At 41.0% G+C, this 18,639-nt stretch overlaps 1 protein-coding gene across 1 annotated transcript; it reads right to left on the minus strand.

Moving 5' to 3' along the window:
* Positions 1-359: 359 nt before the first annotated feature.
* Positions 360-15,492, minus strand: LOC121625569 (chloride anion exchanger-like). Its single transcript, XM_041963699.1, has 20 exons — positions 15,416-15,492; positions 14,847-15,023; positions 13,868-14,007; positions 12,090-12,361; positions 11,029-11,193; positions 10,789-10,941; positions 10,417-10,499; positions 9,587-9,734; positions 9,383-9,496; positions 8,127-8,204; positions 7,948-8,043; positions 7,723-7,829; positions 6,555-6,624; positions 3,916-4,008; positions 3,604-3,699; positions 1,978-2,205; positions 1,842-1,896; positions 1,033-1,178; positions 871-930; positions 360-668 (listed from the first exon to the last, which is right to left on the minus strand). Exons 2-20 carry the CDS (start codon positions 14,975-14,977, stop codon positions 642-644), a joined length of 2,262 nt encoding a protein of 753 aa, XP_041819633.1. The 5' UTR covers positions 14,978-15,023; positions 15,416-15,492; the 3' UTR covers positions 360-641.
* Between the last annotated feature and the right edge of the window lie 3,147 nt (positions 15,493-18,639).

Raw genomic sequence — 18,639 nt, forward strand, 5'->3', positions numbered from 1 at the left:
AGTATTTCTCTATGGCATTAAATATCCATGACTGAATAAGGAAAAAAAAGTGATCTAGATATTATCTATGAAGATCAAAAACTCAGCTGCTTGTTCAGACCATCAAGCCTGACATGGCTTCAAAAGTCCCTAAATTCTGTTAAGAAAAATGTGATGTCACATTTAAATGCACCAATCACAGTGCAGAGTGTGATGACAGTTGTTCCTGAGGAAGCACATGAGCAGAGTTTTTGACAATTGGAAATCCAGCCTTGGTATCCAGTGAGTATGATGGTCTGCGAGGGTAGCGGCCAAAACAAAATTTAAGGATACTTATTTTATTTATTTATTTATCTGTTGTTAGAACAGTGTGCCAAAAAAAGTGAATTGACAATAATAATAACTTTACAACATGTAAAATATATTGCACCTAAAATTTCTACAAATTCACTATAAACAGCATAAAAAACAAAAAATAGCATGAAATTTGTTTTCTTACATTACAGTAAATTCTGTATTTGTAAACTTAGATTGTCAGAAACAGTATCTCGTGATTCATTCCATCAGTGTATTGTACAGCATGATTGGTAAAACATTTACATGTTCTTTCTTTGGTCTTTTTCGGGTTTTCTCCCAGAAATCCCCATCTCCTCATGGACAAGTTAGAACTTGGTTTCTGGATCTGGAGCCTGTGTGAGAAGAAAGGGTGGTGTTTCAGTCGGGTTTCCATCAAAGCTTAAAGGCATCGCATTTGAAGAATGAATATGGCCAACTCTGGTGCATTTTGTAGTTTCTGTCTGCTGATCAGAGGGCGTTGTCTCAGAATAATCAACCAATAGCATTAAATATAGGACAAGGTTATAGTAAAGGAGATGAAACCTGTACACCTACATTTCTATCTCTGCTCCTCACATGGCGTCCAGGGTGGTGAACTGTGACTGTTGTTGTAATCTGCAGAACAACACGAAGAGTTAAGGTCATATTCACAGCACCAATATACAGAATTTGTTCAGATAAAAGACTCCTCCAGATATTGCGCCTTGTCTTCTTTACCCTGTCCAAGTCAGATTTCTTCTCTGTAGGCTGAGGATGTTTCTCCAGAATGTGCAGCATGGCGTCATGCAGGGTCAGGAAGAACATTGACGGCTGAACTTCATCGTCAAAGAAGCCGCAGTCGTGCAGTTTCTCCAGGATGTAAGCTGCAGGTAAAGAGAAGAAGTTAAGTACTTCATTCAGAGGTCTGTTAGGTCAAAGACAAAGTTGTCCTTCTTTAAATAGAGATTATGACTAATTGGGCTATAATCTACTGTAATACCAGTCAGCTGGCAGCAAATGCCCAAACTGAACATTTAAATGCACAAAAATATGCTTGACAATGGGACAGAAAGCATTTGAGGATGCACCATCATTCAGTGAAGCGTATGCACAAGTTGCTAAAGTAAGGGCACAATACAAAGAAAGCACTGGTGCATTTTAAAAACTGGAAGCTATTTTGCAAGTCCAAATTCCCCTTTCCCAACTCAGTGATGCTGCTTCTGCAAACTTGGTGCATGCACTTCACACAAAAAACAAACTCTTCTGGCCCTCTGGTGTCTCCAGTTTGCTAGTAGAGTATAAAAAGGACCAGAGCAATGACTTCGAAGACCTGAACTTGCTAAGCAATGGCAGCTGTTTGCGTCTGTAATAATAAATGATGGGTGCTTGCTTTCATAGATTCATTTCATAGATAGATCTTTCATTTTTATTGGAAGAAGTCCTTCATAATAAAATCCATTGTTACAAATCATGATGTCATGATATGCAAAAACCAGCATCTGCTCCACAGAGAGTACTAAACTTAAATACTGTGGGTTCACACTTACGATCACAAGCCACGATGTAGACCTCAACCTCAACCCGGACCAGCTCTTTCAACGCCTGCAAAAGTTAAAGGCGATTAGAGAAAAACAACATCAGTAAAATAACTGCGTCTGTCGCTGCTGCGAATGAACCACTCACCGTTTTGAGTCCCTTCAGACCAGAGATGTCCACGAAGGAGACCGCAGCAAAGTCCAGGATCAAGCTATGGATGTCCACTCTGGGGACAATGATGTTGGCGGGAAGCTCGGCGTTCCAGTCGATCCGGGCGGGAAGGCCCTTGAAGTCAGTCGGCAGGTCGAGCTCCTCCATGTTGCTCTCATCCTCTGACTCATTCATTGATCCATGCGACGTACTCAGGAAGCCTGTCTGTAAAGGTAACATATTGTTCATGCATTTGACGAAACAGAGCTAAATTTATACTGAAGTTATAGGTGCAGACAGTTGAGACCAGTTTAGCCAATATTGTTTTATACTGTATGTCAACTTTTCAGTCCAAAGTAGCCTTTTAGATAAGCTGAATCATGCAGCTACAAGCTCTACTGTTTGTTGTCGCCTACTTGTGGCCACTTTACTGTACTTTGGAACAGACTGGATTATTTTCATTTGATTTTTGTCCTTTTGTTCCATCAATTTAAAAAAAGACTCTTAAGTCGACAAGGTGAGCAACAGGCAAGGTAACGAGACAGGACTGACATGAATCATGGGTCATACAAGACAATCTGGCACAGGACAGGGGAAACACAGACAATATATACACGAGGTAACAAGGAACAGGTGGAGACAATCAGGGCGGGGCAGACAATCAGACAGGCGGGAAACACACCAGGAAGTCAAGGGCCTGAAACGAGAGGGAAGCTAGGTTTCACGATAAAACAGGAAGTGCTAGACAACAACATGACGCCAGTGAGCAAAACCTCAACAAACACGACGGGGCATGATACACTTCAAACGAGGCGCATGGAAGAGGGGGTGGAACAGTGCTTGTTGGAGGGGAGAAGAGAAGAGAGAGGCCAGTGGAAATGACAGGAAGTGGCCAAAGTTTGCGAGCATTTCAAGCTGAAACAAAGCAAAAGCTCTATACAGTGTGTCTATTAATCAAACTAATCGCAATAGCACAATATCAATTCTTCAGCATCTTAGCAGAAAGCATCCAGTCTATGCAAATGCTGATGTAAACATTTAATGTAGATCAATGGGATTGCTAGTTGAGATAAAGGCCGGTAAAAAATGCATATTATTTATGGCTATGTGTACTGGCTAGTTGAGAACACAAATCAATATGGTGGCGTGTTATAAAGTCCTCAGCGTCCAGATTAACACCCACCAAGCACCAAATGCAGGTCGAGTTTCTGATTGGCGAGTAAATCTCAGACGGCTGTGTCAGATTTACATAGTACATAGATTTTATACATAATTAAGTAATTAATGCTGCTTCTGCCCTTTAAGTCTTTACCCTAAAACTCAGTGATTTATGACATGGGAGCTTGGATTTTGCCCCTAGCAACTGGAGCCTAACATACATCAATTCACATTTGGTATATTCATTTTAACCCTTTAGCATAGTAATTAACATAATGACACATAAAACATAATAATTGCTTTATTATTATCAGGACTGATTTGCCTTTAACAATGGTTTTCAAGTGGCAGTAATGTTAATGTTTTCATTGTTCATTGCTGACCTGCACAGAGTCATCAGGCCAACAAAATAGTGTGAAAATGGAGTGAGTGGGACCTTTATGATACAACAAAGCTGTTACTTACTGATGTCCACTGCAGGTATCCCTTCTTCATCAGTTTCCGGATCTTCCTCAGTGCTTTATTCCTCTTTCTCAACACTCTCAGCGGGTTAAAGCCAAGCTGGGGAGACAATATGAGAGGTACGGCAGACGTTTTAGGTCAGGTCACAGATAAGATTTATAAAGCTTTATTTTCCAGTCTGTCTCTTTACAACATGACCTTTAATAGCACCTTTATGGTACTGTAGTTTCCATTCAACAAGATGCTGTCTTACAAACTAATTAGCTAAGCTGAAAAAAAAAATGCAACACAATCTGTAGCCACAGTTGTACTTACAGCCTCCACCAGTTTGCTCCTGAAGAACTCAATGTTGGCAAAGAAGATTGGTGATGGTATCCTGAACGTCTTCACTCCCTCTGGTTCATATATCTGGAGAGAGTTGTTGGCGTTATACCCAAAACCATAGTCAAGTACAACTTGTGTGATGCAAACATAAAACAGGCAAGAAGGAGGATGGAGGCTCTCTGGTTCCCTTAAGAACTATATAGACTTTTTTTCTTTTCTTTTTTTTTTTAACTGGTGGTCCCAATACTGTAAGGTGGTGCTCCCTTTTGGAGCCACTGGTCAGAACAATTCAATACGATAAATGTTTTAAAGGAGAGTTAGATAACAAGAATGATACCACTCTCTTATCTGTCCATTAAATATGTAACCAGAGCCAAAGCTAGTTAGCTTAGCTCAACACAAAGACTGAAACAGGGGAAATTGATCTGCTCTACTCTATTTCCAACATTTATGCTAAGCTAAGCTAACTGGCTATAGTTTTTTATCTAACAGTCAAGTATTAGAGAGGTATAATCTTTTGATGCAGCCTTAGACTGCAAAGAAGAAGACACAGCCTCCACGTCTGATAAGTGAAGCCCGTTGTGTAAGTACTTTAAATCTTCTGTCTCATGCCCAGCAGGAGATGACTCCACTGATTGCAAAAAGAGGTCCAATTGCATAGAAGTCTATGAGGAAATGACCCCATTTCTCACTTGATTTATTACCTCAGTAAACATTTCCTGAAGAGTTTATGGTCTCAATTATTAGTTTCAAGACTTCTTCAATAGAGCTTGATGTTCATTTAAGGTCACTTTTATGGTCAACTCTGACCTTTTCTGGGGGCCGCCCTGTTTTATTTCAGCACGATGGACTACACCTGAACGACGGGTTCTCAGGTGCTCGCCAACAACTCAGTGCAATATATTTCACCATGACTGCCTACCTCTGTTGATCTGATATAACTCATCAGCTCAGTAGATTATCTGGTAAATCCACAACCCACTACAGTATCAAGCCTCCAGGCTCTTAATGTTAAGAGTTTGCTGGCTAATCAATATTAGATCTCATATATGTCGGCAGAAAAGGCACACTGTACTTTTACCTTTATCCTGCGTACAGTATGAACATTTGGATCTGGTTGATGCTGATTTCAACTTCCAACTCTTTAATTCTGTATCTGAAGACATACTTGCCATGATAAATCACTCCCTACAGCTCAGTGTCTTCCCCTATGAATTTCAAACTACTTTAGTAAAGCTGAACCTTGATATTGTAACACCCAGCAAGTGTAACTTAACCGCTACCCCTGTGCAGTGTCATCAGGAGGCTCGGCATCTCTTGTGGCCATGTCTCCTGGTGACGCTGGGCTGACTGACTCACCTGTAATCTGCATTTTACATGTAAAAGCCTGGATGTTATGCAATTTTTCACAGTTCCACCAGGATAAAACAGAAGTACTGATCATAGGTTCAAAGGCTCAGAGAGAGGGAGAAACTGGACTAAATACACTAGGACTCAACAAGAAGCAAGAAATCTAGGAGTGATTTTTAACTGATTTTAATTTGCTTCTGTGCAAAGTATCTTTCCAAACCACTTCAGTCACTGAGCAGCACAGAGAGGCCGATGCACCCTTTAAAACTAGAACACAATACACCTACACCTACTCACATTAGGCCTATTTAAGTCTTATCACTGGTTAATTTTTGTATTGAGTTTAAAATTATTTTATGACTTTATAAGGCACTATATGGCCTTGCACCTTGCACCTTTTGGTTTATGAACCAGGAAAGCCCCTTTAGTCCTCATGATCTCCTCTTTTAGCTGTTCCGCAAAGCAGAACAAAAATATTTAGTGATGATGCTTTCAGCCATCACACTCAAAGACCTGAGAGGAGCTATTGTCAAAATATTACTATATTTTTTCTTGATATTATGAACTAAAAACCCATCTCTTCAGTCTGGCTTTTTTTTTGTGTTTTGTAATTTTATAGTTTTATAATTTCTACCTATTTTATGTATCATCGTCATTATTATTTATATTGTTCAATTTTGTTTTATCAAAAATTTTGCTGTCGATCATTATTCATTTTATTCTATTTGTTTTATCATTTAACTGATGATCAATCTTATTTATTTAATTCTTGTTTTTAATTGACATTTTTGCTTATCATTATTTGCCTTTTTTATCATAAATATCCATCTTATGTTGTTGTTTTATTCACTTTTTCTACAGGTTTTTGTTTGTTGGTGGTCAGAGTGCATTTGTCTGTAATCTTTTTTAACATCCTACGGTTGGTTAAGGGCTTATAAAGCACTTTGAGTTGCATTAGATTTGTTCGAAAGGCACTATATAAATAAAGTTTGAATGATTTATTGATTGACACTTTCACATTCTGTTTTCAGTTCATTAACGTTAATTGTAAAAGTTTGGTCACATAAACATGTCAGCACTAAAAGACACTCGCAGGAGCCAGCTGTTCATTTTTTCCAGTGAGTGTACTTTGTTTTCAGCTTGTTTAATGAAGAGGACGACGGCCAAAATGCCAAACTCGAAGCAACAAACCAATGGGTGATGTAGCAGTGGCTATTTTCACTCCTTTTATACAGTCTATGAGTGTATCTACCAACAACTGAACACACACGTCGACTTACATCAATATAGTCCTTTTTGTCTTTGTAGATATCAGTTCCTTTAATGTTGGCCAGCACACTGCACCGGGGGCTGAAAAAGAAGGGAAACATCAGCACTAAAAGAGAAGCATCATTCGGCTGTTCACTAAAACAAATTATCAACACGTCACATTCCATGTCCACAGCCTGTATCAGCTATAAAAACTTCAAAGCACAATCAAGTCAACATTTCAAGGTGTGTACTGAGATATGGTTCTTGCTATTATACACATTGGCTCATAATTGGACCATAATCAGCATATTAGCCATAACAGTCTGTAACATGCTGCCCATCAAAGCAGCCACAGCAACAATCAGCAACACGTAACTAATGAGACCTGCGAGGTGATAAAGAGGGAGACACAGCGCCAGAAGAGCGAAGCCTAAACGCTGACCTATATGTCTGTTTGTCACCGTTAAATCCAGTTTGTAATGTAGTTCAGACACTTCACTGATAAACAACTGTGAGTAATATTAGGCTTTATTATTAAAGGAAGGTTTTATATCACATTGACACTTCTGTCAATATTCTTACACTCTCTCTTCTGCAAGTCTGCATCACACTGTTCTAGAAATTGATAGCTTTTAATAATTCCTGGAATTAGGGTTCAACCACCTCAGCTCCCCTATGTCTAGAATCCATACCTATTTTCCTTTTTTTTAATTCCAACTTTGGAAATAAAGTGATATTATTCACTGAGCTGTCAATGTTTATATGAAACAACATGGTAATAGTGCACAAAACACAGCTGAGGCTATGGGAATGAGAATCTCATTAGTTTACTTTTCATCATATATTCAAGTATTGTACCAGAAGTGTCTGTACCAAATTTTGTTTCAATCCATCCAATAGTTGCTAAAACATTTCAGCTAAAACCCCAAATGTGAACCTCATGGTGGTGCTAGAGGAAAAGTCAGCGACTCCCCAAAGCCTTTAGCATATAGTGTCTGTGAACCATGAATGTCTGTACAAAATTGAATTGCAGTCCATCCAATTTTTCAACCTAGACCAAAGTGGAGGACCGACAACCAACATTGCCATCCCCAGATCCTTGCTGCCAGCATGGCATAAATTGGCGCACTTAAGCAAAATTAAACAAGTTTCAAAGTTACATGTAAAGAAAAAGTACAGAGTTGACCAGATACTTACAACTGAGCTCTGAGGACGACACTGAGCAGCTCCACACCGAGACCCACGGCCAATCCAAGATCCAGCCCCAGCAAGATGGATGCAATACAGGTAGCTAACCACACCACCTGGATGAAAGTGGTGAGAAAAGTTTTTCAAAAGGGGAACCATAAGTCTTTAAATGCAGAGATTTTTTGTTTTTTATAACTTTCTTTATAACTACTCTCAGAGAGTGTGAGAACTTACACAGTCTGGTTTGTCCCTCCTCCACAGGTATGGGATGTCTCTAAATTGCATCAGCATGCCCTTCAGGTTGACGATAACCACAGCACCCAACACAGACTGTTAAAACAATGGGTCAAAGGTCAGATTTCAGCCAGTCAAGACTCCAAACACGTGTGAGATTGAGGAAATTCTGGGGTTACCTTCGGGAGAGGATCCAGGAGAAATCCAATGGCCATTGTGATGATCATCACTATGATAGCTGACAGTAAACCAGCTACCTGAAAAGGACAGAACAGCCATGTTAAATTACAGAGATGAAGAATGCCTTGGTGCCTCATCTCTTATATAGGCTGAACAGAAATTTAGGGATATGAAGTCTCCTTTTGCTTCCATATGTTCAATTTTATTGTGCTGCAAAGTCCGTACAGTCTCACTAAACTAAAGTTTTAGTTCATCTGTAAAATATACCACTGCTCTGCTTTTCCATTTCAAGTTTGCTAATCTAATATGTATTGGTAGAGGGATATCATGGCCTCCTCCCTAAACAGTAGAGGTCAATGTTGTTTAGAATTTTTATTGGTCTGTCACTGTGACTTTAATGAACTGTCTCTCTAGTCTCTAGTCTCGAGAATGCTTTTTAAGGTCAAAAAGTTGGAAATCATATCAAAGTTGTGTTTTTCCACATAGTGCTACCAGTGTTTTCGGGGATTTGGCCTCTGGGCACCTGCATGCTCTATTAACTTTACACTCTTTACATCTGGAGATGATGTGTTTTACATTTGTAAAGTTCAGCTAATAATGAACTGAAATTAGTAATATTACAGTTAATAATACTTAATAATACAAAAAGTTCAGCTTTCAAGCCAGTGCTACTTATTGTGCAGAAGGATGGCCTCTTTAGCAGTTTAACCATTATATACTACATTATTGGAACACCATTACTGGTGTTAGCTAATTCTTAGCTATTTTATAAACTGTTAGGTAGTCTATAAAAATGCATCATATCTTGATGGTACTGATGATTTGTTTTGTATGTATGTTCACCTGCAAAGAAGTTAAACAAATGAAGCAGAATTAAAATTGCAATATTTTCCTCTGAAATGTAAATGAGCAGAAGTATAAACACGAAGAAAACAAACTATACTACATGCTACATACTTAGCAATAGCACTAAAATGCTAAGGTTAGCCTTTCAAGTTCCTAGAAAGACAGCACCCTGGCTCTGTCCAAAGCTAACAAAATCCACAGACTAGCACTTAAAGCTCACTAGTTAACTCACTATATCATGTTGCTTCAATGTGAATCAAATTAAAGCGTAAAAACAACATGTTGTGGTTTTATGCATCACTGCATTTTGTCCCAGATTTGACAAAAACTCCTCTATGGTTAGACTTCAGGTTAAGATTAAGTAAAGTGACTGCGCTGAGGAACAAAAAGACACCTGATGTGAGTTTACCTGGGTCTTGCCACCTGTGCTCTCCTGCACTGCGCTCCTGGAAAGAGCTGTACTCGCAGCGAAGGACTTGAAGGAAGCTCCAAAGATGTTGCTGACTCCAAAAGCTATCAGCTCCTACAGCCAGGTCAGACAGGACACATTTTATTCAAACGCTGATTAAACCTGTGCAGCGGCTTTTACTTCGCGTAAATCTTTGTTCCATACCTGGTTTCCGTCTATGGTGTAATCGTGTTTTACAGAATAGACTTTCGCCACGGAGAAGGCGACAGCAAAACCCACTATGGCCATGGGAAATGCATCCACTGCCGTTTCCTGGAAGATGTGCAGGTTTGGGGCAACCGGAGGCTCGTACCTGAGAAAGGATATTAGCGTGTTACGCTGAAATATTTCTGTAATATTCAACACAGACACTTCAATATGAATTCTACCTCAATTAACATTTTTCTTTGTGGCTATGGGTCATCAAGTCCATCATGTGTCCTGTCATCCGTGGTGTTCACAACATCGAAAGCCTGACCGTGAACACCTCTGTCCCGGCTGATCAACAAACAAAACTCCACCTAAACTTAACTGCATATTTACTTCAGAGATAGAAAGTGTATCTCTGACATTTCTCTCTTAGCAGATCTCAGCTGCCCTCAGCGGATGACTACAGCTGCATAGATAACAGTAAGGGTAAAGTGATAAAAGTACTTTTTGTGATATTTGAATGCCAACTGTTCATGAAAATCCTGTTTGTAGTAAATCAAGGAAATGTAGAAATCTGGGAAGTTGGGTGAGCGTTGCTTGCTGCCAGCGCACACTTAGGACAGAAGCCTCCTGGACAATGTTTCCTCTGAAATTCCGACTTACTGTACTGACTTCTGTTTTCATTGTTAAACTGTGTCACCTAAAATATGACGTGGCATGAGAAAATCCTTTTCAGAGGGAGAGAAGATCATCTGTGTTTGGTCGGGCTTGCCCTATAATCTAGTGAGTGCTTGGCCTTGAAGTGTACTCATCACTGATGGCATTGCTGTGCATGTGTGTCTTACCCTTTGGGAATATAGCCAACGACATCAATGCCGTATCTTGTCCTGAAGTCAAAAGCGTACGAAACTCCACATGCAATGACAGTCTGGGGAAGAAATGACAAATCGGACAGAAGTTCTTGGACAGAAGTATTCACTAAGTCCTGGTTTGCAGATTGTGAACTGAGCTGACATAAATGCTTTCTTTTAAGCGACAAATGTTATCTCCTAAATCAGGTTAATGATTCTTATGGAGAGCACTCCAGCTGATCACTGTCATAAAAAATCACAACCAAAATATGCGTTATCATTATTACTGTTTATATAACGAACTCGCTTTCAGCACCTCGGGTTATAGAAACACTGTTAAGGATCGTGTTGCACCATGTTGCTCACCATGATAACCTCGATGGGGATGGGCACTGGCAGCTTGGATTTGAATCTGTCATTTAACTCCTTCACAATGAACACCACCACCATGATCACCAAGGAGATCACCACGTCACACACATTGGTGGAGGTTATCTGGTTGAAGATGATCTCCAGGGTCTGAAAAAGACAAATGAATCGGGTCTAATAGATGAATGAATGACACACGCTGGCTGTGATAAACAGCAAGAATTGTCCTGGACTTACATATATGACAGCAAGAGGTCCACTGATGCCTGGGACCTGCTGCCCCAACACAAACTTGAGCTGGGACACCAGGATGTGGATGGCGGCTGCTGTGGTGAAGCCAGACACCAGAGTGTCAGACAGGTACATCACAACAAAGCCCACCTGTAGGACACCCATTGCCAACTGGAAGAGACAGAGAGGTGAGCGGTGAAGGTCTATAGTAGAGCACTATGTCTGGATACTTATTCAGATGAGGGTACTTGTGTGCTGGACTGTGATGCAAAGCTAAGCCAACTGTCTCCTACTTGCAGACTCATATGTAATAGTCTGACATGAGAGGGATATCGACCTTCTCATGTAACTCTCTGCAAGAAGGAGGATCAGCCTGTTTCCTGAATGTCACACTTTTCCTTTCAGCAGGTTAAATGAATTAAGACTGTTTCAGTGAAGAAGTGTGTTTTATGAGGGGTTCTTTAAAGGTCCAGTGTTTAGGATTAGTGACGTCTAGCGTGGGGGTTTCAGAGTCCAAAACTCACTCCCCTGTATGGAGGCTGAAAAATGTGAAAGCTGCTCTCTAGATCCAGTGTTAGGTTTGTCCGCTCTGAGCTACTGTAGAAACGGTGCAACATGGTGGACTCTGTGGAAGAGGACCTGCTCCCTCTGTAGATATAAAGAGCTCATTCCAAGGTAACGAAAACAAAACTAGTCTTATTGTCAGGCGATGCTACACCAATGAAAATATAAGTGTGAGTATTGTGTTACATTTCTGCCAATAGATGCCCTGAGATTCTACACACTGGACCTTTAACTTGCATGCATGCAAACTGTTCTGCATTTGATTGTGAAGAGCTGACTGAAGTTGACTGTCTACATCATTCAAACAGGACAGATTCATGCTGTAACAGGACTTTCGGCTGCGTCAGAATCCCCTAACCACTGTGCTTCCCTGCCGCCCCAATGCAAATATTTTGTTTTGTACACACGAAAACTTGAATTACTGTGCTGAGAAGTTAATGGTTATTTGTGATGATTTAGCTGCGGGAGGGGCGATATGAGCGCTTGTGGTGAGTGTGTTTCACCTGCATGAGGCCGACGAGGAAGGTCACAGAAGAAGCCACCAACACTCTCTGTTCGTCTCTGCTCAGGTCCTCAAAGCCTGTGATGTTGGCAGCCACACCGTCGTCCGGGACCAGCCTGGTGACCACCGAGCCGATCATCAGACACAGGACCGGGAATGGGCCGACTGAGATGTGTCTGGACGTGCCCAGGAAGAAGTAAATGATAACAGGGAAGAAGGCGGAGAAGAGTCCGTACCAGGGTGGCAGAGAGGCGAGCAGACAGTAGGCCAGACCTGAAAGACAAAACCATGTGCATATTATACAGATTTATAGTATGATTGTTTCCTTTTTATACTTTCCAAAGCTCACTTTGAAAATACAAAGGTTGATTTCTGCAAAATATCTTTAAAATGTATTAAAATATGTTTAGGATTATGTTTAGGAAGAAGCGAATGCATGAAAACGATTCTGGGACTGCTTGTGTGATAACCATGACCTGCTGCTAAAGATAATGCCATTATCATGCTTAACAACTCAGATAGCGGGGGAAAGCTGGCTGTGAGGTTATCGCGTATTATCAGTTATCAGGTGAGATTTCACAAAGGAAATGTTTGCTCCTGACTCACATCTTCACCTTTTGTCGCAGTTGCTTATTTTCCGAGGCTCAGGCGAGGTTTACAGCTGCGTATTTCGTGGGTGGATTTGTGCAGAAGTAGAAACACTCCTTTTCTATTAAAACGCACAACGTATCACAGCATGTAGGACTCGTTCAGGCAAATCAGTAACGATATTCATCTCCACCCCCTCCTGAGGAATGTTCAAACACTGCATTTTTCTTCTACCGATACCAACACTATGTGATCAAAGAAGCATTTCTCTACTCCCTTCACTTGGGTCATGCAGTGAGAATGAGGCTACTGATAATTAAAGTAGTTTCATCTTCATCCCACACTCTGGCCAGCTACAGTGTGTTTGTATAGCTTAACAGTCAAAATGCATAATTTATCTGTGCGCTCAGATTCCCCCTGCATTGTTAACTCTACTGCTTATCTGCAAAGGGCTGCAGACAGACCTCTGTGACAGTGTGTCGCCGGCAGCCAGAGGTGAGCTTCACCGCTACCTTGGTCAATGAGAAGGAGGACGACGAACCCTGCCAGTATCCCACCTGCGAACACACTCCAGTTGTACTGGTACTAGTACTGGTAGCTGAAATCCAGATCTCTTTTGAGAAGAATTTAAAGCTGGGGTGCAATACTTTTTCAGAGGAATTAACATCTCTTATACTCAAGCCCAAACAAGTTCACACAATGCTGATTAAGCCTATCACCACCAGGTAAATCTCTCTGCATTTCACCGTACAGGAGTTTTTAAATCTGGTGACTGCAGTGACATTCCCACACTAGAGCACCCGTAGCGATGCGTTTTACAAAGTGACGCTTTTTACGTCAGCCAGCAACGATTGGTTTGCCGGAGCCATACCATCGTGATGGAGTAGGCTACAAGGAGCATGGCGAAGAATATGGCCTGATTAGCGACGGTGTTTGTGTAATGACTGTCACTGCCAGAAGGGGGAGACAAAAGTTCTGCACTGCAGATTTAACCTTTGCAGCCCCAAGTCAGACCTCTTATAATAACACTCATATTTTCTCCACAACTGGGACTTTTTGACACATCATACATGCAGGTCTTGCCAAAATGTGACCACCAGAGCCAAATATTATATTAGATAGACATGCAGATGCCTCTATTAAGCCAGTTTGGTTTGACGTTGACATGCTGTGAAGTGAAACGCGTTTTACCTTGCAGGACAGCTACCAGTCCGGTGCTGACACCAGACACAATGTCATTGACCAGCCACTCCTTGATTTGGTAGGTTTTTATCCAGCTGATGATTGGCAGAAGAGAGAGAGCGGCATTCTTGGCTCGTTTGGCATCACATCTGCAATGGCACAATGGCAAAAACAAATACGGAGTTCATGTTAAATAGATAAAGTAACGTGATGAACACTCTCTGAAGCTCAACTGTATGTTGATCTGATCTTTGAAGAGATCTTAACAGATTAAAATGATACTTTTTAAACTTTCTGCTGCTATGACGCAGTAAACGTGTATTTATTTTAAACAAGAGATTGTTAGGCACACTTAACCATACAAAAAAATTCTTCAAAGCTCTGGCACAATGGAAAGCCTTATAAACAGGTGCATCAAAATTAGAACCAAAAAATGCAATCACTCATATACATGAAATTACCAGGTGAATGTCTGAGGACCAAAATGTTGTAGATAAAGTGAGTATGAATGGTTGACAGTGTGCTGGACTTCTCTGGTTCTTTCAGTTTGTACAAACAGAAATGACGTGTTTGATGCTTTATATACAGGATTCATCCTTATAGTGTTGTTCTCCATATTAACGTTCGTGGAGAGAGAAGCATAGATTTACCTTTAACTTAACAAATCCTGACCTCAATCATTATGTTTTGACCTCAGTTTAAACTGTAAAAATGGAAAAATACTTTGATGCTATATGAAAAGTTTATTGTTTTAGACTGTGTATGTATCTTGTAATGGAAGTTATTCTGCAGACAGTAGAGTTTTAGAAGCATGACTCAAAAAAACAAGAAGAGACACATTTCACCCAGAAGATCGACTTTTCCCGCCCCTTTAAGTTCCTCATCTTAACATTCAAAAAAGAAAGTCTTCAAAAGTTAATTGTGCTGTTATCAAAGCAAGATTCACATGAAACAAGCGGCAAAAGCCAAAAACCACAGTGCTCCTTACGTGAAGTACTGCTTGACGTGATCCAGCATGGTCTTGTGGTGCCTGTAGACCTTCGCGTGCTCCTCTGCGAAGGACTCCTCCGAGTACACCGGCCTGACCACCACATACTGCTTCGCTCCCGGGCGCATCATCTCGCCTCTGCTGCCTGGACGACTGCTGCTTCCTCTCTATGTGGCTCTGAAATCCATTAATCACGTTAGGTTAGGAAGAGGATCCTGTCTTGCCTTTGAACATCACTTATCAAAGAGCATTAAGAGCAAACAGCAAAGGTCCAGACCCTCAAATACAAGCAGAGCCCGTGAGCCAGGTCAGGACCTGCACTGTCCTAGGGGGGTGTTTTGTCAACCTCTATTTGAGCTCTAGAAACAGACTAAAGTCGGAGTCGGCTTGATTTGAATTTTAGCATTGAAATGTCTCAGCTCCCTTTTCCAAGATTTTGTTATCAGCTAACATTCCAGCCGCTTGTGAAAATCCTCCACTGTTAAAAGATTTCACCTTCAAAAGTAGTATTTTCTATTTCCAGCAACTTTCACATCCACATGCAGTGTACAGCAGCTCGTCCCACATACCTGACGGTGTCTGAATCTGTCTCAAATCCAAACTCTCCGTTTTCTCTTTCTCCTCCAGCTCCTGGAGATCAACTGGGACCTCAGACAGCTTTGCCATCAATAAATGCCACCTGCGTCCCTTATCACAACTGTAATTATTAACAGCAATTATGATGAACTCCCTGTTTCGCACAAATGCTGGACGCCTGCCTTATCCTTGACCATTGTTCTTACTGATATCTGCAACCCGCAACTTTCAGCGGCGGCTTTCCGCCCCCAAAGAGAGTTTGGAAGATGTTGTACCAATGGGCAGGATAGGGAGGATGTGGACGGGACAGACAGGAGCGGACAGGACGGGTCATTGTTATGAAGTGGAAACCAAGTAGCTTTTCAGGACGGGAAACTCTGCTTAAGGTCGGCTGCAGAGCTCTAGCCGTGCACTTCAGTGGTAAAAATAGTCTGTGGGCTGCAGGAACCAAGAATGAGGAAAGAGCTGCTGAGTGCAAGAGTTGAGAGTGGAGTAAGACACAGTGATACTCTGATAATCGTATGTGTCAAAGTTAAACACAGTAGAGGCTGAGATTCATGAGTCAAAACTTAACTGACCTTTAATGTTGTTCCCCGACCGAGTGGACAGCACAGAGTCTTTCTTCAAATTTAAAGCGACACCAACCAAATTGATAAAAAAAAAGAGCAGAAACTGGAGGACTGTGAGGTGTGTGTGTGTGTGTGTGTGTGTGTGTGTGTGCGTGTGTGTGTGTGATGGTGGTGGTGGTGTGGGGGTCAGTTGCCCACTGGTTTCGGTGCAATCTTATCCAAGTGTCTATTCAGAATTAAGTGGAGGTGATGCCTGCCCCCACTGTTTGTGCAGGATCAAGCACAGTTCAGGCCAGGTTCATGAGAACTGTGTGTGTGTGTGTGTGTGTGTGTGTGTGTGTGTGTGTGTGTGTGAACCCAGACACATGAATACATCTCTTTGTAAAAGTCTCCAGTCTCCAGTTTCAGGAATTTTAAAACTGGGGTAGGCAGCAATTGTTGTGAATCACAGGGAAAAATATCATGATAACATTTTAGCATATTGTTATTCGAGTGATCTGAGGGAAAACTAGACCACGTCACCTACTTCTGGTTCTGTTTTCAGGCTTTAGAAAATCTAGCCGGCAATGCAACTCTTTTACCTCTTTTATCACAGGTCATTTCAGAGAGGGGGAGTTCCTCTTGACCTATTAATGCAGACGTGCTTCCCTTTAGATGGTGAAAGCCTAATTTAACGGCCAAAATGCTGCAGAAAATCTTTTAAGAGGGGACAGTGGTGTGTGTGTGTTTCTGCGTGGTGCACCAGCCTCTCATCCTGATGGTGTCAACCATCCTTCTGCTGCCATCTGAAGTTGTGGGTTTAGTATCAAGAGGCAGCAGAGAGAGGCAGGGGTTTTTACCTACTGCAGCTTTAATGGACTTATTCCAAACCTGACAATGACAGTGCATAATTGTGAGTGCACAATTACGGGTGGAGCTGTCTTACTCATTGGAGTAATAACTTTGAGTTCATGAAAAGCACTGTAATAAACCTATAATAAAAGTGTGATCTCATTGTATTGCTGTGAGCGGGCGGTTTCAGCCAGCCTTTGTTCTGTCACACCTTCGCTCAGCGATAATTACGGCACAATGATTAATAACTGATTGCTTGAACAGCAAGGTCATCTGCTTTCTAGGCCGTGCATTTATTACTGATTCTTTAATAAATCAATCATCACGATATTGAGTCAACTGGCCAAGTGCCTACATGGCATTGCTTCAAAAGCAAAGCGTTAGCTATCATTAACCAAGAACATTAATTTGAGGGGTTGCAGGTTGCATTTACACAAAATCAACTTCGTAGTATTTGGAAAAACAAAATGGAGTAAATGTTTGCAGATATGAACAATATGCTGTCAGCGTCTCCAACAATTAGAGCGTCTACAGTCAAGCTAGCACCTCTGCATCTTTTGCATCAAGATTTGACCTAAATGCCAACATTAGCATGCTAACATGCTCACAATGACGATTCTAACATCCTGGTAATCAAATAAAGAGCAAGTGTAATGTTGACTATGCTCACCATCTTAGTTAAACATGTTAGCATTGCAGCGTTTGCTAATTAGGACAAAACACAATACAGTGCGGCTAAGGCTGATAGGAATACCAATAGTTTTGCAGGCACTTGGTTGTAAACCGAAGTATTGGGCAACTTCAAGTGTCACCTCATCGTGGCAATATACGACAAAATCAGGACCAGGTCATTAAGATTGATCATCTGGAGAGCTTTGATATTTGTACCAAATGACAGGTTAATCCATCGAGGGAGCTGTTGAGATGTTTCAGGTTGGACCAAAGTAGATACCTGATACAGATATCTGAGCAACGGAGCAAGTGGAGCAAATACATCCTCACTATTCAAGGGGCAGCTAGTAATGATTTTGCTATGTCAATCTTTTATTTTGGTAAAAAAATTGACATAGCAAAGATTATTCCACGATTTTGTCCAATTACTGTTAATATCTTAGGCTAATTTGCTGCCCCGAGTAAATGAGAGGCACAAGTTTTCTGCTGCTACTATTTCAGGCTACATAGTATTTTTATAAATATGATTTTAAATATGAAGTAGCCATTCTTCTAATAATCATTTCCTGTTCCGATTCTTCCAGTTATCTACGGTTCTTGGTCCATTCTTACTTTTCATCGCACCCTCAATCTAATTAATCTACACTAGTGCAGGGGGCTGTTTCTTCACTTAATCCAAGAGGATGGTGGTGTAGAAATACAGGAAATTTTGTTTTAAATTGCTCCAACATACTTCTACTTGTAGCCTACTCCATCTCCATGGTTGCTTCCCCCAAAAGTGTCTTAGTTTCAGTAATGTAGCCTTGTCCGAAGTGATCTTAAAGGGTAACTACACTCTCAAATTCTGCGAGAAATATCCTTTAGAAGTTTAAATATAGTGCAGTTATCATCAAGCCCATGTGCTGCCTTTAATGCCACTGTAGAGGAAATACATCGTGTTCATGTACGACTTTGTTTAGTCACCTTTTTCATCCCGCCGGAGTTTGCAGACCTGATGTAACAATGAAATGTGTGCTTTTGTGGATCATGAGATATGCTTCTCCCTTTGCTTTTCTTCCCTATCCATTGCTTATCAGGCCGGAGAAAATACTTCAAACAACAGCCGAAAAGGAAAAAAAATAAAAAAAAATAAAACCCCTGCAAAT

Source organism: Chelmon rostratus, chromosome 22 (assembly GCF_017976325.1).
Source record: "Chelmon rostratus isolate fCheRos1 chromosome 22, fCheRos1.pri, whole genome shotgun sequence".
NCBI lineage: Eukaryota > Metazoa > Chordata > Actinopteri > Chaetodontiformes > Chaetodontidae > Chelmon > Chelmon rostratus.